Raw genomic sequence first — 26,317 nt, 5'->3', positions numbered from 1 at the left:
TGCCCTCTGCATCTCACCCCCAGCGTTCCCTTCTCCTCTGGGGCTGTGGGCTCGGATTAATAGATGTGGAGCGGTATAGATGGACCCCAGGGAGATGCGGTTTCTTACCCCCCCCCCCCCCACTGAGAGCCCATAGGCCAGTTGGGCCTCTGGGCCTGGGTGCCTGGTCACTCGGAGGCTGGACACTGACTCAGTTTGGTCCACGTGGACTGCGGTATTCTTGGTGGTGGGGGGGCTCTCTGTGTTCCCCCAGCTCTCAAGGGCCCTCCTGCGTCCCCACATCCCCTTAGCCTGGGGAGGCTCCCAGGTCTCCCCGTCCAGTTCTGCCCCCCACGCTCCTCCTAAAGACCCTGGTGCCCGCTGCCCAGGCTTCGGGGGGATTGACTGGGCCCGTGTCTGGAACATAACTAACGTGCTTGGCTGAGCTCAGCACAACTGATGCTCCGGTACGGAGGCAGAAGGTCGGATGTGGTGCCAGCCCAGGCACGGCCGCAGGGCCAACACGGGGCCCCTGGGCCTGTGTCACTTGCAGGCCACTTGGACCCTGAGCCACATAAAGGGAAGGGAAAGGGACCTCCACGCTCCTTCCAAGCATCCTGAAATCCTTAGTTCTGGGCCTCACACCCCAAAGAGCTGAAGGATCCCTGCCTGGGATTATGGGACCTACTGCCCTTTCTGGAAGAGGGAGCTGGGGGTGGGGTCACACACTGTGGCCCCACAGACTGAGAGGTCAGCCTTCTTAGCAGCAGGACTCAGCAATGGGTCGCTATTCCAGGAGTAGGATTTTTTTCCCCAGATCAGGACTGCTTCCTGACTGGGTGATGTGCCAGCAGAGGCTGGGAGCTGAGGTTGGGGGAGTGGGGGGAGTCCCTGCTTTAGGGAGGGGACTGTGCTCAGGGACCCAGAAATCCCTGACCTCACCAAGGGCAGCTCCTCCCTCAGAAGCCGCCCCACTAACACCGCGCTGGGACTGTTTCCTAGGCATTAACGTTGGCCCCGTGGTGGCCGGGGTGATCGGGGCCCGCAGGCCGCAGTACGACATTTGGGGAAACACCGTCAACGTGGCCAGTCGGATGGACAGCACCGGCGTCCAGGGCAGAATCCAGGTCAGTGCGCTGCCGGGTCCCCAAGGCACAGGTGCCCATCCTGCAGGCGGGAGATGGAGGCGGAAGAGGCAAGCGCTGTGTCCTTCCTGCCCTGTCTGCCTCTTCCGGGTGGGGACACCGAGCCGTGTGGCTCAGTGTGTCTGCAGGCTTGGGGCTTGGCCCCCAGGTGGCCCTGTGCAGAGTCAGGCTGCTGAGTGGCAGTGACAGCTGGGGATGGTGAGTGACAGCTCCCTAGAGGGGAAGGCGCTTCCTCGCCATTCGAAGGGTGGGTGCTGTGCGACCACCTGACTTGTACACTTGTGGGTGGCTCACTTGGGATGAGAGCTGGTGCCATGACACCAGCTGGCACCGAAGGTTTAGAAGACAGTGGCCGACTCTCCCTGGGCTGCGGGAGTGTGGTTCTGCTCCTGGAACAAACGTGCAAGGGTGCTTAGCTGGAACCTGGACGTGGCGGACCCCTGGGGACCCGGGGGGCAGGGGGCACAGGGCAGCGAAGGCGGCGCTGGGTGAGCAGGGCCTGCTGCGGCCTGGCCTTGGGGCAGTGGCATCTGATGACTGGGCGCCCAGCAGTGGCTCACTACCTTTCAGACAGTGCCAGCCTTTGTGCCCCGTCCCAGAGGCTCACTGCATCCTCCGTAGACCCTGTCAGACACGTGCATTCACCGCAGGTTTTGAGGGAGGCGCCAGGGTGCGGCCCCTGCAGGCGCGGTCCTGGAGGAGGTTGTCAGCCTGGGTCCCTCCCTTGTCATGCCTGTTTCGTTCCCGCAGCCCCTGCCCGGCGTTCATTGGGCACTAACACTGGGTCAGGTACCTTGGTGGGTCCTTTAGCACCTGCTTAAAAGACAGGCAGCCCAGAATCTTCCTGGAGCTCTCCTGCTGCTTAGAACACAGGTGGGCTCTCCACCCAGCAGACCTGGGGAGAAACCTCTCTTGTGGTGAAATACACATAATGGAAAATGGACCGTCTTCGCTCTCCTCTCTCCTTTTTCCCCCTTTTGGCTGCATCTGCAGCTTGCAGAAGTCCCTGGGCCAGGGATCAAACCTGCGCCACAGCAGGGACAATGCCAGTTAACCTACTGAGCTACCAGGGAGCTCCTGTCTTAGCTGTTTTTAAGTGCACTGCTCCGTGATGCCAAGTGTGTCCACATTGTCCATCCCAGAACCCAGGACACTGCTCTAGTTTTTAGGGCCACACCTGCAGCATATGAAAGTTCCCAGGCCAGGGGTGGAATAGGAGCTGCGGCTGGAGCCAACACCACAGCCACAGCAACACCAGATCTGAGCCGAGTCTGCGACCTATGCTGCAGACTCGGCAGATCATTAGCCCCCTGAGCGAGGCCGGGGGTCGAACCTGTGTCCTCATGGGTACTAGTCAGGTTTTTCACCGGCTGAGCCACAATGGGAACTCCCACTGTTCCTTTTCTAATGGGATCTTTCAGCAGGTTTCTCAGAGCCTTCCCGAGGAGTTGGTCCTGCCCCTGGGGGGCCTGGCAGGAGCCCCCTCCACTCTCCAGCCCAGCTGCTGAATGGCACCAACATCCATTTCTGAGATTCTGAAATCGGATCTGAGTCCGCCACTCTTCTGCTCAGAACCGTCTTGCTCCCCCAGCCTCCTCTGAGCGCTTTCTGCCTCGGCAGGGCCTCCACCACCCCGTCGAGCCCCTCCCAGCTGCTGGGCTACCCGGCCCGTCTGCGTCTGGACTCCTCACGGGCCGAGTGCCCTCCCTTGGCTCTGCACCCCCGGCCCCGCATGGACCTCCCGCGAGCTCCCTCCTCAAGGGAGGTCTTTGCAGCCCAGGCCCCTCCTTTCCACTTGGTGTCCGCACCCATACCCTTGGGACAGGGCAGGGCAAAAGCGGGGCTCTGCTCGTGTTTGCCAGCCTGGTAATAGCAGCCTTCCCTCCGTGGGGCAGCCCACGTGACCTGGCCTGGCCACGCGACCCCCCCTTGGCCAGAGGAGCTTCCCCTCCAGCCCGTCGCGCTCCTCTTCCCTGTTTTAAGGGAGAAACAGTTATGCCCCACTGTTGGGTGGTCCTTTTAGGGGTTCTTGGTCACGGCTCAGGAGAGGACCCTTCCCTTTGCCGGTCCTAGTGAGACCTGGGGTGCTTTCCTTGAAGAAGTGACCGAGAGACTCAGATGTTAATGACAGCGTTTTGTGAAGAGGTGTCCTGGAGTTCCCACTGTGGTTCCGCCCGTGAAGAACCCAGCACTGTCTCTGTGAGAATGCGGGTTCGATCCCTGGCCTCGCTCAGTGGGCGTTGCCGTGAGCTGCAGCGTAGGTCGCAGATGTGGCTCAGATCCCGCATTGCTGTGGCTGCGGTGAAGGCCGGCAGCGACAGCTCCGATTCCACCCTTGGCCTGAGAACTTCCATATCTGCAGATGCAGCCCTAAAAAGGAAAAAAAAAAAAAAAAAAAAAAAAAAGCGGTCCCTTTTTCCTGAGGATAATATCTAATCAGCTATCACCTGCCGGAATGGAATTCTCTTTTGTCGGTGCTCTGCTGGGAGCCTTCTTGCTTCTATGTCAAAATTCCAAAAAAAGAGCCTCCCCTGAAGTCCCAGGAGAGGCAGACCAGAGGGCTCTGTGCAGACCGAAGCCCCGGGAGGTCCAGGGCCCCGTCTTTTGAGGAGCAAGGTGGCCAAGGGCAGCTTGACTGTCCCAATACCCAGATTCCACCTTGGCCATCCACGTGGGGGCCAAGCAGGTGCATCCCTGGAAATGCCTCCGTGGGGCCCAGCCCTCTCTCTCGTGGACACTGAGGTTGACGTGGCTGCAGGGCGTGTCCTCCCCGCTGGCAGGGCCTCACCGAGACCTCCAGGAAGGGTTCCCAGCTCGCCTCTGCGGGGACACAGGGGTCCCCAGGCGGAGGGCCAGGAATCGGGCTTCTTGGGGACCACGTGTCTCTGATCACCTGACCTGGACCCTCTCCAGGACCCACTGTGGTAGCATCCTGCACCGTCCTGATTGAGTCCCAGCCTGGGACTTCCTGGCTCGAATCTCAGGGCTGAGGGGCGCATGGGGCGGGGGGCATGCACCCCCAGCTCCTAGGCGGCCCCGAAGGACACCCGGGCCCTGGCTTTCCTGAGTGTGGGGCCGTGTGTGTGTGGGGGTGGGGGGTCAACGTGACCTCCAGCGTTTCTTTGTGCAACGAATGGGTGTTTTATGACCTCTGACTCTTCCCGAAGCAGAGGAAAGCAGTGGAAGGAGCTAGCTCACCACGCGACTGGGACGCAGAGGCTGTGTCAGTGTGTGTCTCGAGGCTCCAGCTGGACGTCAGGTTCTCAGGAGCCCAGGACTCTTGGGACAGATGAGTTACGGCTTCAGCTGTGAAAGGACAGCGCAAAGTGGAGCTTTCATCACCCTGCATTTCGCCACCTGGCATCTGAGTGGTGACCTTTGTGGCAATGGCGTCTCCTCTGTGTCACCGGCCAGTCTGTGGCTCACTTCCTCAAGGGCCTTTGGGGGTGCTCTGAGTCCTGCTGGGGACCCGAGTGAGGCCATGTGGCCCTGGCCCCAGTGCGGCCTTGGGTCGGGGTCTTTGGCAGCTTTGGGGCCACCAACCGGCCAGCGCCCTGGGAGTTGCGGCACTGGCCCTGTTTCTTGACTGCTGAGTTTTTGTGAAGGTAGCAGTCGCGGTCTAGATACGCTTCTTGTAAGCGGATGGCATTCTTCTCATTTCCAAGGTCTGAGAGGGGCCACCTGACCGGCTCCCGAGGCCGAGAGATGGGGTGGACTTGGTGAGGGTCCTTCTCCGTCCCGGTGGGTGGGTGGCAGCAGCCCTGGCAAGGAGCCACGGAACCTTCTCCAGAACGCCGAGCAGCCCCCAGCCCCCAGCCCCCCTGTGTGCGCACCAGCCGCTTCCTTGTCGATGAACAGACATTGTCGGAATTAATTAACTAAGGGGGATGCTACCTCCTTGACCATTTCTGTGGATTGGGCATTCTTGGTTCCAACCCCTCCTGTCTACACTGGATCAGGCAGTGGTGGTGTTTTTCCTATGAGGGGAGCCGAGGGCCCCATCCCAGTGCTTTTGAACCCTTGGCGGATTTCCCTGTCCCTGGAGCTGGGCAGGTGCTGATAGTCTGTGCTTATTTTTGCTTCCTGAGCTGCCCCAGGCGGGGTTAAGGCAGCGCTTGGGTCTCTCCTTCCCTTCCTCCCTTCCTCCTTCAGTTCAGTGAGCACTTAGGAGGGTACCAGACGCCCTGATGAGGCGTGGCAAGGCCGACCAGGTCCCTCGTGTGGGGCCCTTACTGTCCAGAGAGGGCGCTGGGTGGTGGGCCTGCGCGAGGCAGGCTGATGCCTAGCAAGTGTGGAGCCACGCGGGCCAAAGGCGGGTTCCAGCCCAGGCAGTGGGAAAGAGAGCCATCTGCCCAGTGCTGCCGGGGGCTGACACCCCGGAACGAGACCTGGGGCTCTGGGAATGGGCTGCGTCATTTTAACTAAAGATGCCAGTGATGGGTGACGGCGAGGAGGGGCGGGTTGCGGAGGAGCAGCAGCTGGGAGGCCGGGAGGACAGAGGCCTTCAGCGTGAGACCCGGAGACGCCCAACCGTCACGTCCTCTTCGATTTGCAGCACTGCTCCTCTCTCACCGTTTCTATAACTTCGTGAGGCAGGAAGTCTTCCGGCTCAGCTATTGGCTGAGAACCTGAGAATCAGGGCTGTTAAGTCTTGTCCCTGTTGTCACCACCGCCCTTTCTGGGCTAGTGGCTCCCACGATTTGGCCCACGGAAGCCCCAGGGGGCCCTGGCAGGCCCACAGTCACCTCACCTGGGCCCCGAGGGCTACCTGCTGGTCCCTCCCGGCTTCTCAAAGACACCTGAGGCTACCATGGGCGCCGAGAGCCCTGGCCCAGGGGACTGGCCCTGCCTCTCTCTGTCCACAGCTGGAGCTCCATGTCCAGGCATCTGGCTAGAGCGTGGGGTGACCATGGAACTCACACCCCAGCTCCTGGAGCTGGCTCCGCATGGGCCCTGTCCAGCTTCCTGTCCACTCTGGGCACTTCTCATGGCAGACACTCCTCTCCTGCTTGTCCAGGACCCCGTTAGGGCCCCTCCGAGTCCCCTGCTCTGTTTGCAGGATGACACCAGAGTGACCATCGGCGGAGCAGAGGACTCCGCTTCCAGGCTAAGCTAGGGAGGCCGGAGGCCAGGCCATCGGGGGGCAGGTCCTGGTCTGGGGGGCAGTGTGGGGAGAGGAGGGGCCCTTCCTTGGGCGCCCCCCTGACCAAGCGTGATGCCGTGTTTCTCTGCTGCAGGTGACCGAGGAAGTTCACCGGCTGCTGCGACGGGGCACGTACCGTTTTGTGTGCCGAGGCAAAGTCAGCGTCAAGGGCAAGGGTGAGATGCTGACATACTTCCTGGAAGGCAGGACCGATGGAAACGGCTCCCAAGCTAGGTCCCTGAACTCAGAGCGGAAAATGTGTCCCTACGGAAGAGCCGGCCTCCAGGCCAGACCGGCCACGGGCCACCCCCCAGTGCCCCCAGCAGCCGGCCTCCCCGTCAGAGCCGGGCTGGGGGCTGTGCAGGGCACGGGGGTCGTCCCCTGCCCCCCAGGCCAGCACCTGCCCCCCAGAGTGGCTGGGAAGGAGGCTTAGCGGAGCTCCCATGGGCCACTGGGGGCACAAGGCATGAATGCTTGGGGTGTGGGGGGCCCTGGGGAGCTCCCCCAGGGACCAGCCCCACCAGCAGAGCAGGGCCGGGAGCCAGTGGCCAGGCTAGGGAAGGGGCACTGTCCAAGCATGGGCCAAAGCCTTTGGCAGTGACTCGGGTGAGGGGAGAACCTAATTGTGTGGATGCCGAGGCTTTCACGGCGACTCTGCTTGCTCCCGCCTCTCCTGGGCGGCAGAAGGAGGCTGCCTGGGTCAGCATCAGGAGGCCGGACCTTCAGGACATCTGCCAGGGCTGCAGGCTACAGCAAGAGCCCTGGAATCTGGCTGGCAGAGGGACCGGGGCACCCCCCCTCGAGTGTGCCCTAAGACGGATTGGCGTCAGCCCAGCAGGGGTCCTGTGGAGGCGGCTCCAGCTCTGGGCAGTGGCCTGTGGAGCTGGAGTGGGAGTCAGGACTCTCTCGGCAGGGCCAGAGCTGGACAGGCCTTAGACAGACAGTTTGGGAAGAATTGAGACGCTCCTGTTCCATAGCAGGGATGATGGTGGCCACTGGCTTTCTTCAAGACTGTTTTTTCGCTAAGAGCCAGAGGCAGGTCTTCTGGAATTCTTGGAGGCTCTGCAGCCACATCTCTGAACCAGCATAGATCCTTTTCTGCCTGTGTGTCCTCCACCTGCCCCACCCGAGGGTATCGGCTCCGTGAAACCTGGACATTCCCTTTTCTGCCCAAGTCACTGTGTTTGTTCAAAGCAGAGACGGCAGTTGCTGTTATTTCTCACCTCTCTGCTGTGGCATCTTGGGTTCTTGAACAACAGTGCAAGGCTTGGTTGATTTTGAAGACCAGGGAACCTCACAGCGTGAGAAGCTTCCTGGATGAAAGGTGTTTCTCTGGCAGAGCCGGTCCCCTGGACATGGAATCTTGGTGTTAGTTTCTGGCTATAAGACAGATGTCCCTGCTCCAGTTTGCAGGGAAAGTGACTGCAAGTCATTCTGTACAAGTCTGGGTATCTCCTGCCTGTGCTTCTCCGTGGTCGCCATGGCGATGAAGGGTGAGACTGGGATGAGCTGTTGGCGGGCAGGGGTCCGGGAGGGCCAGTGGGAGAGGACTGGCCAGACATAGCTGGACGTGGAGACCTCAGCTCTTGACTCCAGGAAGGAGAGCAGCTTGAAACTGGAAGGAAGGTTCTGGATGGGCCAGTCAGTAGGGGGATGCTGTCCCCAGACCCACAGGTCCCACAGCAGCTGATTGCGGGGTGCCTAGGGTTGCAGGGGATCTGCTCTGTCGAGCCAGAGCCCTGGGGGTCCCAGGTGTCACTGCTCCTCAAGGGCTCCCCCCACCCCCCGCCACTGAGGGTCCTGATTTTTCAGGATTAGAACAGGGGCTCACTCTGGACTGAGCCCCATGGGAGTGGCTGGCGGTGTCCCCGGGGCCACCCCTAGTGTGGGTGTGTGACTTGTTGCTGTGTGTGTACAGCCAGCAGAGTTGGCCACCTGGCTGTGTGTGGACAGGCCAGTGATGGAGTTGGGCAGGTGGACTGTGTCTTTCCTCTGACGGGCCCTGAATGAGCAGCCGAATTGCCCTTCTCCCTTATAGACGGGGAGCCATTCCCTCCGGGGAAGGAAACTGGGTCATCTCCAGCGCCCAGTGGACAGGTGGCCCGTGCAGGTGCCCATGTCTGTGCCCACCTGCTCCTGGGGGCTGAGACCCGGGCCAGGGCCTTGCCGCCCCGCCTGCTTGTCACGGCCGAGCTTCCACCCCAGGGCGGAGCAGGAGGGGGTGGACAGCGCGGTGGCCCACGACCCTGTGAACATGCTGTGTCACATGGATGCTGTGTCACACGGCCAGGGCAGCTCTGCTGGGGCCAGTCAGGGCCGGGGCTGTGAGCTGGGGACTGGATTCTGGGCCAGCTATGTGGGCTCAGTGTGACCACGTGGCCCCTTAGAAGTGGACGGGGCAGGCAGGGCCTTCAGGAAGATTCAAAGCACGAAGTTGCTGTTTAAAGATGAGGGGCTGCGGCCGGTGGAAGGGAGGACGCCCTAACCATCAGCCAGCGAGGCGGCGGGTCGCCACTCCCACGGCCACGGGCGCTGAATTCACACCAACCAGAGCCGGATGGACCTGAGCCCTGGGGTGAGAGCCCAGCCCCGCCGTGCTCGGGTCCACAGAGCCACGGGACCCTCCGTGTGCGCTGGCAAAGCCGTGGGACATGTGGCCCGCTGTCCCCGTGGCCGCGGGAAGCCATCGGGGCCTCAGCTGCTCTGAGACGGCGGCGAGGCCTCCCCTTTGACAAGCAGCACCTCTTCCATCATCAGCAGTTCCAAACCCTACCTGCTTCCTGTGGGCACAGGGGCCCGTCAGCCATAGCGTTCCTTGGGGTTTGGCCAACGACGTCCTTTTTATTTGTGATAAGACTGTATGATATTTGCCTTATTTATTTTTAACCGTGTACAATATTCGTGTACAAATGTTAGAGCCTTCCGCGTAGAATTCTCTCTAAATTCTTTATTTTAAGATGCTGTGTAAATAGCGCACCGGTTACAGGGGCTGCCCTTCCCTTCTGACCAAAGGAAGGTGAGCCCGACACGCCGTGTGAACAGCTCACATCAGCTGATGTGTGAGCTTCCAGATGCATCACGCCCTGCCTGGCGGGGCTGCACCCCTCTGGAATGACCCTGTCCGTGTGTCCCCTTCCGACCCTCGCACGCCTTTTGGACCCAACCTCAGTAGATTCGCACGCAGCCCCGAATGTCCCCGTGATTCCGTGGCCCCTGCCCTGGGCTGGTCGGCTCCGGGGTCTCTAGGACCCCGCTCCCCAGACCCGGGCCCCTGACCCCCACCCCGAGCCTGCCGTGTTTATCAGACTCCAAAGCCACCGGGGCTTCCGATACCTTCTATCATTAGAAGCAATAACACTAACTAAACTGTAGAGGCAGGTCTGGTCCAAAGCAGACAAGCCAGGTGTCCAAGTTTCCCCAAATTGAAGGGCACCGGGGGGGGGCGCTGACACCCTCATCCCTGGCGGATGTGCAGGCTGAGGCAGGATCCAGCCAGCCTCCGAGACGCCGTGCTTTGTCTCCACCTGGTAGGAACACTGCATTGTCGTCCCAGCAGTGACCTTGATGTCCTCCCCGTCGCTGCTTTGACCGCCACTTGGGAAGGAAGGGCTGGCTTGGCCGATCGGCTGTGCGGCTAGGTTTCCTCCCGGCAGTGGACCCCCGTCTGGGCCCTTCCCCGCGGCAGGCACTGGGACCTCACGTGGCAGGCCCTGCCCGTGTGCCCACGGCCCAGGAAATGCAAGTTCATGTGACCTGCCCCGAGCAGTGCTCTTACGGGAGGGTCACAGCTCTGCAGTCACGCTTGCCACTCTGAAGGCTGCAGACCCGTTGGTTGTGTGTAACTCGCCCTCCAGAACCTGACTTGCCCCTGGTTTTATAACGGCGTCAATGAAAAAAACGACAACAAAACAAGGCCCCCAAATCCTAACGCCATAGAGGCAGCTGGTTTCAAAACACTTGGCTTGGTGAAATAAATGAGAGGTGAGCTGTGGCCCGTGGCAGCTGGAAGACAGGGCAGTGTCCCTGGGCCCTGACCTCCGGCCTCCCCAGCTGCCGTTTGCTTTGCAAGTTGGCAGTCTGTGCTCGCTGTCCCTCGTGTCGCCGGATACCCCTGGTTCTGTTGTGGATGCTGGAAGGCGGGACGTTTCTTCCTGTGGTGTCTTGAATTTGCATCTGTCTACACTAGACTTTAGGCTGGGGCTTGGTCTAAATCAGATTCAAGGTCTTCTGGGGGCTGCCAGGCCCAGAGCTCAGCAGGCAGGGCCCGGGGGCCCAGGCCTGAGGGTTGGGAGGCCTCCAAATTGAGTCTGGGGGGCAACAAAGAGATAGATATTACCCACGGAACTCCTGTTAGACGCAGTACCCCTTGTCCCATGACGTGTGTCCTGAGACAGGGCCAGGCTAGACACCCACTGCCCTGGCCGGGTGCGGGATGGAGCTGTTAGGTCTTTCTAGGGTGGATTCGGGACCTTGAGGGTGGTCCCGTCTGAGGCCTGGGGGGGTGGCCTCCCCAGGGATGCTGACAGCCAGTGGTCCCCCACCCTCCGGTCCTGCACAGTGAGATGGGCATCCCCGATTCTGTGTGCACTGATGGCCGGGAGCCAAAGGCAGGCCCCGGGCGCAGGAGACGGTGGGCGGAAGCCGCTGAATGCAGGAGCACAGGAGAGTGGGCCCGGGGGGTCTTGGGGCAGGGGTGGGTGTCAAAGCAGGTTGGCAGTCAAAGCAGCCATGGGCCCCAGCGGCTGGAACCCGACGTAGATCTTCCCTCAGGTCAGAGGCCGTGTGGGCACAGCCCAGGCAGAGGGTACACAGGGGAGCTCCTGGGGATCGTCACCCCGGGAAGCCACGGGATGCTTTGGAAATGATTCGGGAAGTTTCCTTTGTCTCCCACTCGTGCTTATGCGGACTAGAGGCAGGTCCTGTGATGGTGAGGAAATCTGTCCTCTCCCCCTTCCATCTCACAAAGTTAGCAAACCCAATTTCCGGCCCCGTCTGGGGCCTAGACCTCCTAGACCTTCCTAAACAATCGGACTCCCCGTCACGACTCAGACTCTCGTCTTCCTTAATATCCCTGAAAAGATGTCTGTTCCCGAAGATAAAATATAATTATTCTGCCAGAGGGGCCATGATTAATCTGAATCGGGGTATATGTGTGTGTGTGTGTGTGTGTGCACGCACGCGTGCGCGTGGTTTAAGCAAAATTAAAATCAATTATTTGTTCCTGGGATTAGGGTCGATTCATATTGGGAATAAATTAACTGGGCAGAGATGACTGCCCCCCAGGGCATTGGGTGAGACCGTCCCTGATGCCCTGACTCTGTTTCCCCCAGAAATCTTGACCTTGGAGGGAGGAGGTGGGGGTAGGGGCAGGGCAGCAGCTACCCAGCAGCGGCGGGACACAGAGGTGGCCTGGCCCCCACTGGGTCCATGTGGTGTTTGGGCCTCTGGCTCCAGCGGCTACTGGGGAGTAAGAAAGTCTCTTTTCCGTCTTCTTTTCTTCTCTTCCTCCCCTCCCCCCCCCCGCCTTCCTCGAATCTCTGCAGTCTCAGTACTGAAGTCCCGAGTAAGAAAGTCTCTTTTCCGTCTTCTTTTCCTTCTCTTCCTTCCTCGAATCTCTGCAGTCTCAGTACTGAAGTCCCGGGTGGCTATCGGCACCGAACTGGCCCCATTTTGAGTAGCTCGCGTGGTGGTTTTGTGGTTGGGTTTGGGTTTGGGTACACGGAGGCCTGTGGGGAGAGCTGCAGGTGGGTGTGGGTGCAGGGATTCTGAAGGGAGGAGCCCACGGGCCCTCCATCTCCCTCCCAGTTCCCTGGGGAGCCACTTGGTGGTCGGGGTTCAGTCTGCGCTGTGCGGTGTGAAGACAAAACAACAGACAGTGTCTTCCGGGGGGTGGTTCACAGCTGGCTGGAAAAAACACCTTGGGAGTCAGAAAACCGACCTGGGGCCGCCCCTGGCCTCTCGCTGTTACGGCTCTGTTTCTTCAGCCCCCCGGTGACAGTCCGTGTAGACACAGTTCTTCCTTCCTTTGTGAAACCCCTGGGTTCAGTAGTAGCTGAGACGCACAGGGGAGGCCTGTGGGGGCTTTGGTGAGCAGATGACTCTGATGGGCTTTGCCTGTGACCGCAAGGAGCGCCTTCCCGGCCTCGAGCCCGCTCTCCTCCAGACAGTCTGCAGAGGGAGGCCTGCTTACACGCCCCACGTTGTCCGTGAGGAATCAGAGGCTCAGAGAGGTGACAGACTTGGACAAAGTTGCACAGCACTGAGCGCAGGACCAGGAGGCATCCGGGTCCCATCCATCCCAAGCCCCTGGGTGTCCGTTCTCTTGGGCGCCTCGTAGCTAACCATGAACTCAGTGAAGTGTTGGTGTTGATGGAGCCCTTAGCCCGTGCATGCACAAGTGGCGGGGGTGCCTGGCAGGTTGGTTCTGAGCAGCCAGGTGGGTCCTCAGGCCGGGGGCTTGCCCCACAGCCCATCCAGGGATGTGCCCAGGCACAAGGTCATCCTCACCCAGGCCTCACGTGGCGAGATGAGAACAGGGCATGTGCTCGCGGCTGAGCCCTGCCTCTGCTTGAACAGCTGATCCCCAGCAGAGACACAGTGGGGGCCCAAAGGAGCCCACCTCGCCCTGTCTTGTTACACTTTCTGTCCTGAAGCCATGTCCGCAGTACCACCTGCCATCGTGTCTTAGTAAACAGCCTCTCCCTCGGCCAGGAGCACAGTCGTCCTGTCTCTTCCTGTAAGGCCTCTCTGACATCAGCCAGGGGGAGAGCCAGGCCCCCTGGAACCCCCAAGCTGCACACGCCTCTCCCCTCACAAGGAGCCAAGCCAGCCCCCAACTCCTGGCCAGAGCCGGCCAATGTCCTCATCACGTGGTGTAGTGTCCCTTCCTGGGGACAGGAGGACACCCAGGGGCAGATCTCACTGAGAATGTGCAGAGGGTGTGGTGGGGATCACGATGATGGGGAGATGCCGACAGCCCCCGAGCCCAGGTGTCCCCTGCCCCTCCAGGAGCTGTGGTTCCGAGCAGCTCATTTTCAGAAGGGTGGCGGTTCCGAAACCGATGGCAGTCACTTACGGAGAATCGACGTTTAAGCAGAGAGGAATCCCTAGACTCACCCTGGGAGGTCTGGCCACCTCTTGGGCGTCAGAAGCGTGTGCCAGGCAGCGGGCAGGACCAGCAGTCAGAGGGCCGAGTCTGCGGGCCCTCACTCCCCGCCGCACGCACACGCGGTGGGCAGCGAGCCCGCTGGCCGCCAGAACCTGTTTCTTGCCTCCCACCAGCAACCCCCACGCCACCCTGGGCCCAGGCACAAAGCATACGTCTCAGGGGACCACTCCCATGTTCCGGGAGTCCCGAGGAAGCCTCCACGGCCTCTTGCACCTGCCCGTAGGGCGCTCCCCGGGCATCAGCCCCAGAGAGGCTTGCAGTCCTGCCTTCCTCCCCGTTGGAAACTGCGGCCCCGCAAGCCACACGCACTCAGCATCGCATGCTGTGAGATTCCCAAGTGTGTGAAACTTCGTTTGGATTCCAACACATGCAGCATGTGCAAAGGGACAGGCCCAGGCCACCACGGGTCGTCTGCCGGCTGGCCGCAGAGCGTCCCGCCACGGCGGATCCTGGACCCTGAGCCTTGCATCTCCTGCACACCTGCAGAGCCCCCCCCCCATCTCTCCTTCACACTGATTGCACACCGCCTTGCACAAGCAGAGATAATGTAACAATTACAACCATCTCTCATTTAAGGTAAACCCAAAGCCCCCGCTTGGACTTTCTTGATTGTCTGAGAAGGGTTTGTGTGAACCCCTGTGTCCCTCCGTGTCCCGCCCGGGAGCACAGAGTGGGCCTGGGTGACACGTTCTCCCATCAGTAGACCTTGCTGAGAATGCTTCTTTAGACGCGGAAACCAGATGTCTGTTCCAGAAGGACACCAACTCAATATCACTGGGGAACCTCTCGTGATAGATTTGTATAATCAATACGGGTCTATTTTTACGTCAACTGAACACTGTAGAGCACCTTCCAGTCTTTTCCAAGATTGTTAAATTGAGACAAGTAATTGAATAATTTGTCCTATTTTTATTTAAAAAGCAAAAACCAGTGAATGGACTGAAATGTTAAATGTGAATGTACATTTCTTAATTGCAACTTTTCTACTGAGTGTTTGCACTATACTTTCTGGAATCTTATTTAACAAAAATAAAGAAGAAAAAATTGCTTGACTAAGCTCCGTGGCCCTTTTAAGTGGAAAAACAAATGGTGGTGTGGGTAGTTTAAAGACAGTCCTGCCTGTTTCACTTACCCTGCAGTGAGACCGTCATTTTCCTTTTTTTTCTTTTTGCTTTTTTAGGGCCACACCTGCAGCCTATGGAGGTTCCCAGGCCAGGGGTCAAATCAGAGCTGTAGCCGCCGGCCTGCACCACAGCCACAGCAATGCAGGATTCGAGCCGTGTCTGCGACCTACACCACAGCTCGCAGCAGTGCTGAATCCTTAACCCGCTGAGTGAGGCCAGGGATTGAACCTGCGTCCTCATGGATGCTGGTCAGGTTCGTTTCTGCCGAGCCATGACGGGAACCGCGGGTTGTATATGTTTTTCAGTTGAGAAGAAAAAGCAGCAAAAGTATCTAGGAAGTGTTCTCATGCATAAAGTAATTTTGCATGAGACCCTCTAATTCCCCATCTTTCAAGAACAGGCTTCCCCAAAGGCCCTACATTGTTTTTCTTCCTCCCTGAACTCATTTTGAACTGGAATTTTTCTAAGGATGAAAAGCAGAGATAGAAGTCCCTTGATGACACATCTGAATCACTTTGCCTCAGACACAGATTTTGGAAACAGTTCTCATGAAAACAGTTTATTTTTGATAATAAAGTTGGGAAGGAATTACACCGAAGCATTTATCTTCACATTGTGTAACTGTATGCAGTTTTTCTGCTGCTTAATTGTTCAACTAAAACAAAAAGATCAACTTTTTTAAATCTAATAATTATCATAAAAAAAGGAAAAAGCGAACAAGTTAAATAGTCAGCTTCTAAAGGGGGAATTAGCTCATAAAACTTAAATGTTTTCCACACTACACAGTAAATACATTCTTATGTCTATAAGGGCATCAGCAGGTGAAATTTGAAGCAACGACTCCAATAACTGCAGCCCCCAGCCTGCATCTAACCCCTCTCGTGAGGAATCTCATGATGCCCTTTATTCGAATCCACCACACAAAGGCAGGCTCTTCCAGGACCATCCAGTTCCTGACCCGAATGCCTCCACCCATCCCGAGCTCCAGAATAAGCCTCCCTGCACCCTGAGCCACCCCTACCCCAACCTTGCCTGCCCTTGGAATCTGCCCTGTCCTGTTGTTCCAGGCCAGCCTGAGACTGCGGAGGGCCCGTTTGAGTCTGCCCTGGCCATAGGCTTTATCTGCACCCCAGCGGAGAGCCAGGTCACATCTATAGCCCAGGGTGGCTCTAGAAACAAAAGCATTCTTTGGTTTTTAGAAGGAAAGAAATTAAGCAATTTTTAGGTAAAGTGAGGAATGAAAGCATTTCCAAGAATAAAACCTAGCTCTGTATTTATAACCATAACATGTCTGGACCTGGGAGGCTGGCGGTGGTGGGTTTGGGCCAGGGACTGAACCTTCGCCACGCAGCAGCAACCAGAGACACAGAGGTGAAACTGCAGAGCCTTAACCCTCCAGGCCATCAGAGAACTCCTGGCGGGATTCTTATTTTAAGCAGTGAGGCAGTGATCTCCACTTTAGAGCGAGGGAGGCGGGGACAGGAGACAGCCGGTGACACTGAAGGGGGCGAGGTTCAAAGCTCTCCCGTCCCCTGCGAACCGAACCAGCACCTGCAAACCCCCAGCATGCCCTCCAGTGGAGAGCCACCGCTTTGGCTGGAGTGGCATTTTTTCCTGGAGTGGCATTCTAAGCCTGCTGGGTGTGAAGCCCCATCCTCAGCAGCCGGTGGGGTGCCTGCCTCCCTGGTGATTACCTGCAAAACTTGGTCCTGTTCCCACCTTGTGTCATCCCAGCATTGAAGGCTCACCCAGCTGTGTTGGGGAAGAAGGCAGAGTCGGGGAGTGGGGGAGTGGTTTGCCCAGGGTGGCAGTGGGCATCCACCGCCCCTGTCTGCACCTGCGCTCTGCAGCCCTTCCTCTCAGATGGGGCCCGAGGGCCACATGTGGGATGTGACAGCCTCAGCCAGTTCCTTGCACCCCCTCTCCCGCTGCCACCAGGAGGCACAATAGAGGTGAAGGGTGGACCCAGGGCAAGCCCCGAGGAAGGTGCAGGGTTTACAGACAGATGGGCAGACGGACGGACACTTGAGCAGATCAGGCCACAGCAGGAGCTCCTGAGCACAGCTGCGTCCTGGTCCCGGGGCGGAGAGTTCACTCCTCCTGGACGGTGAGCTCATGCTGGGTGGCCTCCTCGATGCTCTGAAGCAGGCGGATTTCCCACTGCCTCGCTCGCTCCAACTGTGTAGGAGAAGGCGCCTCTGAGGTGCGCTCTGCGGGAGCACTGGTCTTTGCTAGAGACCAGCTGGGTAGGAAAAGCAGATGCCACCCAGGGCTGTGGACCCCTGCACGGGCACCATCCAGGCCTCGCCAGTGAGAGCTGGCCTGGCCGGCCTCCACGGCTCTGCCTCTGCGTGCCGGGCACCGTGACCCCATGACAGAGCCGGCGAGCACCCAGAGTGCCGGATCCTGGTTTGAGGACAGATATGTGGGCAGGACCCCAGGATCTGGGTCTGACAAGGGTATGGAGAGGTTGCTGGGGGGCGGGGACAGGATAGGGAGGGGCCAGCCAGGTGTGAGCCAGGAACATGAGGGCTGTGGGGCTTGTCCAGGGCCACTCAGGGCCCCCGAGGAGGAAGGCCCCCAGGACAGCATGATTCAGGCTGCAGAACAAGGCGGAGTAGAAACTGGAGTGGGTGGGGTTCAGGTGACGCAGCCACATCCAGTGGCATGTGATGTGGGGACTGGACAACCTCAGAGGAGAAGCGTGGAAGTGGAAGGAAGAAGGCTGGGGGCCGCCGGCCATCGATGGCAGGCCCACTGTGGACCCGGTCCTCCACACACCCCAGGACTATAAAGGAGAAGCAAGCCCCTGGGGCAAGATGCAGAATGGGAGGGCGTGGCCCTGTGGTGGATTCACGCCTCTGTCCCAGAGCTGGACCGAGATGGCCTCTGACGGCACGGAGCTGCCCAGCTCCTCTGGGGACCCAGGGCAGGTAGGTTTGGGGCAATCTCCCCCCACCAAAAATCAGCAGGCCCCTTCCCCTCTTTAGCTCCAGAATATTCCAGCCAGGCTCAGGCCTCTCCTGGGAGCAGGTGGGGACATTAGCTTGCAGGGAAATTGACCAGTGAGAGGAAGCAGCTGTCCTGCAACGGTTAGGCAGCCCAGCAACACATATGGAGCTTCTGATCAGCTGGTAAGTCCTTGCTCCTATAACCACAACCGCCATGCCTCGGAGCTTGGCAGGGTGTGGAGGGTGGCATCAGAAAAACCCACTCAACCAGCAACGGCCCCAGAAAGGCAAGTGAAGCCAAGCAGAGGGCTGGGTGCAAGGGGGAGGGCCAAGAAGAGGGGCTTATGGGAACAAGGGAGTTCCTGGTAAGTCAAGTCATCCTGCAGTAGGTAACTCTGGAAGGTAGAACCCAATGACGGCTGAAGCAGCTGGCTAAAAAAAATTGAGACAGGGTGTCTTCACTAGACATGGGAGATGACACAAATAAATGGAAAGACAGCCTGTGCTCATGGGTTGGAAGAACACTGTTGAAATGCCCATGCTACCCAAAGCCATCTACAGATTCAACGCAATCCCTATCAACATTCCAAGGGCATTTTTTTTTTTTACAAAAATAGATCCTAAAATTACAAACAATCTTCAAATTCATATGGAATCACAAAAGACCCCAAACAGCCAAAACAATCTTGAGAAAGAACAAAGCTGGAGGCCTCAGGCTTCCTGGTTTCAAACTGAATTACAAACCTATTGTACTAGAAGCAATATGGCACTGACACACAGACACATCGATCAAAGGGACAGAATACAGAACCCAGAAATAAACTCGTGGGTACGTGGTCAATTTATGACAAAAGAGCCAAGAACACACAGTGAGGAGAGGACGGCCTCTTCAGTAAACGGCCCTGGGGAGCCTGGGCTGCCACGTGTGAAAACGGCGAGTCTGGAGCACCCCCTGACACACACACAGACCTACTCCAAGTGGATTAGAGACTTGGATGTCAGACCTGAAACCAGAAAACTAGAAGAAAACATCGGGGTGAGATCCTTGGCCATGGTCTTGGCCCTGACGTCCCTCAACACCAAAGCAAAGACAACGAAAGGAACCCAGACGAAAGCAAGACGCTATCCAACTAAAAAGCTTCTGCTCAGCAAAGGAAACCACGAAATGCAAAGGGGACCTGTGAGAGGAGAGAAAATATTTGCAAATCATATGCCTGACGTGGGATTAATATCCGAAATAGATAACTCTATAGCCAGAAGGCGAATAACCCAATTTGAAAAGGGGCAGAGGCTGTAAGTAAACCCACGTGAACGACAAGGCAGAAGCGTCCATGGCTCCTTCCCGAGAAACTCCTAGAACATGAGGTCACTAGAAGGACCCGCTGAGGGGCTGGGAAGCAGAGCTCGCAGCAGGAAGAGCAGGAGACCCCAGGGCTCCGCCAGAACAGAGAGCAGGATCGGGGCGGCGGGGTTTGCAGCTGAGATGAGGACCAAGCAAATAGCTTTCGGGGAGTCCCACCCTGGGCGCAGGAAGGTTACAGGGACTGAGGGGTCTGGGGAGCACGTGGGAACTGGGGGAGGCCCCTAGTTTAGGCACAAGCCAAGGTCCTTCTCATGGGGTCATGGGGACCCCCAGGGAGGGGAAAGGGCGGGGTACAGGCAGGGCCCTGAGCTGGATGGTCTCCTCCAGCCCGGATGACCTCGTGATGCCCAGGCCAAGGGCGCATCCCTGGGGAAAGGGCAGCCCTCCCTCTCTGCCTCCAGCTGGCGGCTTCCCGGTGGGCGGGGCCATGGGCGGGGACCCAGGGCGGGGGCGGGGCGGACGGGGGCGGGGCGGGGTCAGGTCCTACCGCAGCCGCCAGCTTCTTCAGGTCCCGGCGCCTCCTGCTGGTCTTGTTTGGGATCCCCGGCAACCCTAAGTGTGGTGGCCCTCTCCTTGCTTGGGGGGACGCGTCCTGCTGCTGCTGCCGCCGCTGCCGCCGCCGTGGCGTGAAGGAGGCCGGCACGGGCGGATCTTCCTCGAAAGCCCAGGGGTCTGCGTCGGACCCTAGCTGCCCACTGGACACCCCAGAGGCCCGGATGGTGGAGAGCCGCCTCTTTCTGACGGGGGCCGTGGGGCTGAGCCCTGCCCGGGGCGACGGGAGGCCCTGCGAGGAGGGTGCAGGCAGCGGGGATGCACCTGCAGGGCCCGCTTCCTGCGGGGAGGGGACATCGCCCAGCAGCCCCGAGCGCCAGCTGACGGCGGCTCCCTCCGGGGTGCTGTGCTTTAGGAGCCTTCTCGGGCCCGGCTGGCTGGTCCCTGAGCCAAGGGCCTCCTCCTCAGGGGAGCTCCACCCAGGAAACTGTCAAAGCAAAGCAGAGAGGTCAGCCTCCTAGAAGGTCACAGCCAGCAGAGACCCGGCCGGCAGGGCACACTCCCGAGGTACGACCACCCGCCGGTTCTGCGGTTCTGTTCCAGAGAAGGGAGCCTGCCTGCAGCGTGAGATGCAACCAGCTCAGGACAAGGCCACACCCATGCTCTGCCGGCCTTTCACTAGACTTTTCGTTTGTTAAAATTTTAAGCATTAGTCGAAAAGATTTTTTTTTTTTTTTTAAGGAGAAACGGATGAGTTTCAGGTATTATTACTTGGGGAAAAAAGAGTTTGAATTGTCAATGAAATCATCTTAACATTGAACCTCAGCCTGAGGAAGCAAAACTGCAGTTTTTGCACATAAGTGAAATCCCGTTGGGCAGGTGGGCTTGCGGGGGGGGGGGGGGGGGACACTTTTGAGATGCTCCCTGATGTCCTAATTTCAGCCCCATGACTGACGGTAGCAAGTCCATCATGGCCACTTTTCTGCTTCTTCCAACATGAATCCTTGATGAAAGCATCAGAGGTGCTGAAAATACAGTCTAGGGAGGGTTTCCCATGGAAACATTATTCGATGGAGTGTTCTGGAAGGTTCAAACTCTGTTCTCCTTGATTTCTCACGGCATTCCTAGGGAGTGGGTGTGATCATCACCCAGGAACGAAGGGTGTTCAAGGCCAGGGGCGGCGAGTGGCCAGAAGCAGGCGAGAAGGGACAAGCTGCGGCCTGGAGCTGGCGGAGCCCACGTCTGTGGTGGTCTGGCTTCACGCACTGAGACGCCTCCAGCTTGGCTGGAAAAAGCAAGGATAGAATGCCCTCCTCCTGGGAGGATGAGCTGATCCTGCTGTCTGCACAGCATCCACCGTGTAACCCTTGGGGGCCTTTTGAACCTTGTTTCCTTTAGCAAAAATCCCTGGAAATGAATTAAAAGTAACTCTAAATATCCTGAACAGTAAATTTTATTCCAGAGAATGAGTTGGCATCACACACTGCCCAGCTGTCTCCTGGAGTGTCAGGGCCATCCTGCCCTCCCAATGGTGCGGGAGAGTTCCCGTTCCTCCGCATCTTCACCAGCAGTTGGTATTGCTTTTTTTTGTTGTTTTTTTTTCCTCTGTCTTTTTAGGGCCTCACCCACAGTATATGGAAGGTCTCAGTCTAGGGATCGAATTGGAGCAACAGCTGCTGGCCTACACCACAGCCACAGCAACACAGGATCCGAGCTGCATCTGCGACCCACAGCACAGCTCATGGCAATGCCGGATCCTTGACCCACTGAGCGAGGCCTGAACCTGTGGCCTCATGTATCCTGGTCAGGTTCGTTACAGCTGAGTCATGACGGGAACTACAATATTGTTGGTTTTTATTTTTTTGAATTTCAGTTTTATAGTGAGTAGTGGTATCTCATTTGCATAGTGGTTTGTATTTGCATTCCTGTAAAGACTAACGATATTGAGCATCTTTTCATTTATCTACCATCTGTTTACCATCTTCATGTCTTGTTTGGTGAAGGTCAAACCGCTGCCACACTAGAGGCAGACAGAATAGACTCACAGAATAAGACTCTCGGGTTGGATCAGAAAACAAATCCAGCTCCACCCTGTGTGGAGTAGGACGCCCTGAGGACTAGGGGCTCAGAGAGGGTTTCCGGGTCGCGGGATGACGGAGTCACCCAGGGAAGTACAGCTGAGGAAGTGCTGGGACATCACCGGGTCGGAAAAGGCTGGATTCACGGCGGAACACAGCCAGACCACGGAACGAAAGCACAGCGTGGTAGAAATAAAAGCCCAGATGCTTTGCTGTTATAATTATTTGGCGCCAGATAGTACAGCATCGATAGAGCTGTCCTATCACAGGGCACAATCCAAGGAGAAGTAGGAGAAACAGAACTCACGCAGGAAGTGAGGACCACCCCCCCCCCTTTTTTAAGCCTTTGCGGGATCAAGGAGAAAAGGAAGTGCTCCCAATCCTAGGGCAGATCATCAGCCCTTGTCACAGGGGCCTCCGTCTTTCTACGCTAAACGAGGGCCAAGTTCTCGGAATAAAGATGTGCGGCGGGGAAGACTGGGACCCTGGCAAAAAAGACCCTTCAGGGGAATGGATTTTCTTATTAACGGGAGCGCCTTTGGACGAACCTCTTTCTGCACGTAAAGAAGGGATGAATAATTCCATTTTGGAAATGTGATACGGTTTTTAAAGCCAATGGTATGGTAACATATTGAAGGCTTACAGATAAAACAATTTAGCACTGTTTTACAATTATTTAAAATGTTTTTATATCTTTATAAATTATGTATGTATGTAAAAGCGTACAGATAAGCTTACAGATAAAAAATAATTTGTTTTTCATCTAAACACACATGTGGGAACATTAGACGGGAAAAGATAAAGGCTTTAAGGGAGTGGGAAAGAGAGTTTGTTTTCTCTCATTACATGTTGTTCTAACTGGTTGGTCATTTGGAGAAAAACAAAGCAAAAGCGAACGGTAGTAAAATCTTGGCTCCGCCTCATGCCTTAAATAAATCACCAAGGGTTGAATATTATACTCTTTAAAAAATCCATAGATTATTAGGAAAAAACAATACATTAAAAAAAATCTCAAAGTTGGATTCTTATTCACATCATTCGCAGCGATAAATTCCAAATGCTTATGAGATGTAAATGTAAAAAAAGAAAAGCTGTAAATGTATCAGAAGGAAATTGGGGTGAATATTCCTCTGTAAATCTGTCAGAAGCAAGGCTTTCTAATGATAACTCACAGTTCAGAAAGCCGTAATAATTTAAAATATATATATTTTTCAAAGATGATATACTATGTGGAAAAAGATAAACCACAAGTTCTAGAAAAGACAAATAAGGGGTTAATCTTCCTAGAGGCTAGGGAAAAAACTAACAACCTAATGGATAAATGGACAAGGACCCTTAAGAGTGTTTTATTTACAAATTAAAAAAATATATGCTGATAAGGAAAGATGTCTTTGTTTTAGGTTGAGTGTGCAAATTGAGGGGAAAAAAAGAATCTGAAGAAGTTCTAGAAAAGGTTAAAAACATGATGTTTACTTGCGCTGGGGGCTGGACAGAGGGTGACAGGGGTCAGTGCGTACCTATTTGTGCTTTTTTATTTTGAAACCATGGGAACGCAGTACCTATTTACAAATGAGAATGGGCAAAGGAATCCCTGCTGGTCTGATGGAGAGACCTAGAAACCCCCGGCGCCCCTGCTTGGTGGGAAGTGGGCGAGGGGTCCCAAGCCAGCTGCTGCCACTGGAGCCAAAATGCAGGCTTCTGAAGGTCCGGTTTTGGTCTTCACCTGAGGCCTGTTACCTAATTCTGCAGCCTGGCTTTTTTTTTTTTTTTGCTATTTTTCTCTTTCTAAATTAAAAAAAAAAAACCTTTTAAAGTATAGCTGATTTACAGTGTGGTGCCAATTTCTGCTGTACAGTCATCCACATACGGTCATCTTTCTTTGGCTCATACTGTCTTCCCAGTGCCGAGGCTACAGAAAGCTGCCTTGCTTTTCAGTCCTCACGCCGAGCAGGGCATCGCATAGGTTCTCCTCTGCCGCCCCTCGTTCCCTGGGCCTCCGGGCTTTCCCCAGAAAGGCCAAGACCCAGGACAGAGGCCTCCCCTGATGAGGGGGGAGGGCGGCAGAACAGGGGACTCCCCTCTGAGGTCTCCGGGGATGTCACGTGGGGCTTGGTGCTGGGGAAAGCGGGGCCTTGGAGCACAGGGGGCTGGCAGGGGGTGGGGCTGGGGAGTGGGCCTGGGGCTCTGGACGAGGGGAGTTGTCACCGGGACCAGGACCAGGACCAGGAGGCCCTCCCCACTGCCTATGCCAACACGGGGCCTGTCTGCCTGGAAGCTCAGGCAGGACCCCTGGGCTGCAGGAGCAGGGCCTCTCCACCTCCCCTGCCTTCCTCTCCTCCTACCTGCATCCTCAGCCCCCCACCAAACCTCGTCCCCCCAGCATCCCCCCACCCCGCTCCATGCCCCATCCTGCCCTGGCCCACCTGTGCCTTGGGCAAACCTGGATGCCTCCCCCTCCACCACCCCACTTCCACCCTCCCGGCTGCCCCATGTCCCCCCTGCCTCACCCTCCCCATCCTGACCGCCATCCTGTCCCGTCCTACCTGTGCCTCAAGCTCCATCCTGCTTCCCTGCAGAGACTGGACGCCTCGGACTGCTGCAGCTGTGGCGAGCCCCTGCCCTGAAATACCCGCGGCGTCTGCCCGGCAGGCCCACGCAGGTGTGCGGGAGCCCACCTGTGCCCTGTCTCCCACTGATGACACCCCTGGCGCAGGCGCAGGGCGGCATCGGGCTGGGGAAGCCTTGATGGGTTCCACCTGGCCGGCTCCTCTGTGTGTGCCTGGGTTGTGTGTCTGGGCCTTCAGGAAGTCAGGGACAATGGGGGCCTGGGGGACCCCCAGACAATGAGCCAAGCATGGTGCCCTCGCTCTGTGCCAAGCGGTTTGCCAACAAGGCCACGACATCCTAAAGGAGAGGAGCCCATCCCTCCGCTTAGCCCCCGAGGCAACCGAGACCAGTCCCCGTGGCGACTGAAGCGCGAGTTGAAAGGTAGGCTGGCCGAGGTGACCACCATCAGACTCCAGAGTCCCTTGGGCTGGGTGAACCCCTCAGCAGCCTCCATTCAGTGATGGGACCCTGCGGGCCCATTAGAGTCCTGGCTTGGGCCCAGCCGCTGAGGACCCCGTGGGGACCCATAACTGGCGTTTCTCTGGTCTCCCGGGGGATGCTGAGCAAATGAATGCTCTCTCTCTCTCTCTCACCGCAGAGGACAGGTAACCTGACCCGCCAACCTCCTGGCTCCCACCTGGCCTTAAGCCTCTGGGGGGAGAGGGCTGCAGGGAGGAGGCAGCAGCGAAGAGGGACAGCTGTGGCCTTGAACCCGCTGCCCACGAGGGTTTGCTCTGAGACACGATGTCAGTGTCGCAAGAGCCCAAAGCAGCGGGTTGCTGATCCCCCTTCAGTGAGGGGAGGACTGAGCCCTGGGAGCGGGGGTAGCTGCTGGCATCATTCAGGGGTGCCTCGCAGAACCGCTGAACCCTCGCCCTCTCTGAAAACCCTGTTCTCAGGAAAAAGCTGATAAACTCTGTCACTCTCAGGTGTAAGGGACTAAGAATACCTTCAAAATGAGGGGAAAATAGATGAGAACCCCACACAGTCTGACTCCAAAATCAGTGCTCGTTGCCCTTGCCCCTCTTCTGGTATTAGAAAGTATTACCCATCCGAACTTTGCCCCCCGGCCACTGCGTGATTTGGAGCAGATGGCTTTTGTCCCTGTTCTCTTTCGTCTATACATTGAGGCAGCATCTGAGGGCATGGCCTAATTAATGCTTTGACAGCTCTAGATTCTGGGGTGCTGAAGGCTATTGTCAGAGACAGGTGTCCTCCAGGGGCCCCATCATCGCAGCGGGGGAAGCTCTCTGGGCTCCAGTGCCTCAGGCGGTGGAAGGGACTCTGGGGCCCTCCGTGGGCACTGCCTTTGGGAGGGTGGTGCAGCCTTCAGTGGGAGACACTTGAGAGCATGCAAGGCCTTCAAAGGGCACTTCCGTTTTCAGGAGCTCCAGGGGACAATCAGACCGGCTGTCACTCCTTCCCTGTTACTTACTGGGCACTACCTCTGATAGCCCGATAGAAATGCACACACATCTAAGGACAGGTAAACTCTGCACCCGGTAATCGGTGTAAACAGGTGCGCATACATTCACGCGGGTATGCACGTGTGTGTAAATACGCACGACAGGCAGCACGTTCGTGATGTATTAAATGGAAAATGCTATAGAGCAGGCGGTGGGGTATGATCTCATTTTAAAAATTACACATACACATGGTGTGTGCACACACAGACATACACCCCCCCCCACACACACAGGTCCAGAGAGAGATTCGTAGAAATAGTAGCATCGGTAATATCTAAGCGGCAAAGTGATGGGGAAATTTTAACATCACTTAAATCCATTTTACATTTTTTTTAAAAAGAACACGTAATTAGTAAATAATAATTAAAAAAATAAAGCTCCCCTGGGACAGGCCATCATTTTCCTGACGGAGAAACAGAGGGCCGCCGAGGGGAAGTTTGCCCAAAGCCCTGGAGTGGGTAGGTGGGGGCTGCCTGTGTCCCGGTGTCCTGATGTCTGGCCCGGTGTTTTCCTGCGGCGTCTGTCCATCCCAGTGTCCCCCCCTGACCTCATGGCCCTTAGGCGCACTGCTTTGAGTATAACGTAAGGCTTTTTGTTTGTGTTTGTGAATAAAAACATTGTGAAATCTGAGGTGTGTGTCCAGAGTCACATTTTTCTGGGACACGGCGTCCCCTGTCAGCACTGCCCTTCACTGTGACATTGGGCAGCCCTCTAGGGAGAAGTGTGGGGGTCTGGGAGTGTGCAGGGTCCCTACAGGGACTTCAGGCCTGACCCAAGCTCTTGAGCGTCATGGTGAACCCG

General features: G+C 57.1%; 2 protein-coding genes and 1 long non-coding RNA gene across 4 annotated transcripts in view; 2 read left to right on the top strand and 1 right to left on the bottom strand.

The window, feature by feature from the left end:
- The window catches only part of ADCY1 (adenylate cyclase 1), a 99,978-nt gene extending 85,486 nt beyond the window's left edge, over positions 1 to 14,492 (top strand). The window contains exons 19-20 of one of the 2 annotated variants that reach the window (XM_021078661.1): positions 982 to 1,106; positions 6,362 to 14,492. In XM_021078661.1, the coding sequence (XP_020934320.1) occupies positions 982 to 1,106; positions 6,362 to 6,700 (464 nt within the window). In that variant the 3' untranslated portion in view covers positions 6,701 to 14,492. Of the gene's footprint in view, positions 1 to 981; positions 1,107 to 6,361 lie in introns of those variants that run through there. The other variant, XR_002340263.1, reaches the window with a different exon arrangement.
- Positions 15,103 to 24,091, bottom strand: LOC106506856. Its single transcript, XM_021078807.1, has 3 exons — positions 23,987 to 24,091; positions 19,361 to 19,852; positions 15,103 to 16,737 (listed from the first exon to the last, which is right to left on the bottom strand). The coding sequence occupies exons 1-3, from the start codon at positions 24,002 to 24,004 to the stop codon at positions 16,651 to 16,653; spliced, it is 597 nt and encodes a 198-aa protein (XP_020934466.1). The 5' UTR covers positions 24,005 to 24,091; the 3' UTR covers positions 15,103 to 16,650.
- LOC106506857 lies at positions 19,861 to 20,809 on the top strand. The gene is made up of 2 exons (XR_001302468.2): positions 19,861 to 20,126; positions 20,494 to 20,809. It is a non-coding gene; the product is annotated as an uncharacterized LOC106506857 (long non-coding RNA).

The sequence above is a fragment of the Sus scrofa genome, chromosome 18, assembly GCF_000003025.6.
Source record: "Sus scrofa isolate TJ Tabasco breed Duroc chromosome 18, Sscrofa11.1, whole genome shotgun sequence".
NCBI classification, from domain to species: domain Eukaryota; kingdom Metazoa; phylum Chordata; class Mammalia; order Artiodactyla; family Suidae; genus Sus; species Sus scrofa.
Note: the sequence above shows the minus strand (reverse complement) of the source record. Positions and strands in the feature narration are given on the sequence as shown.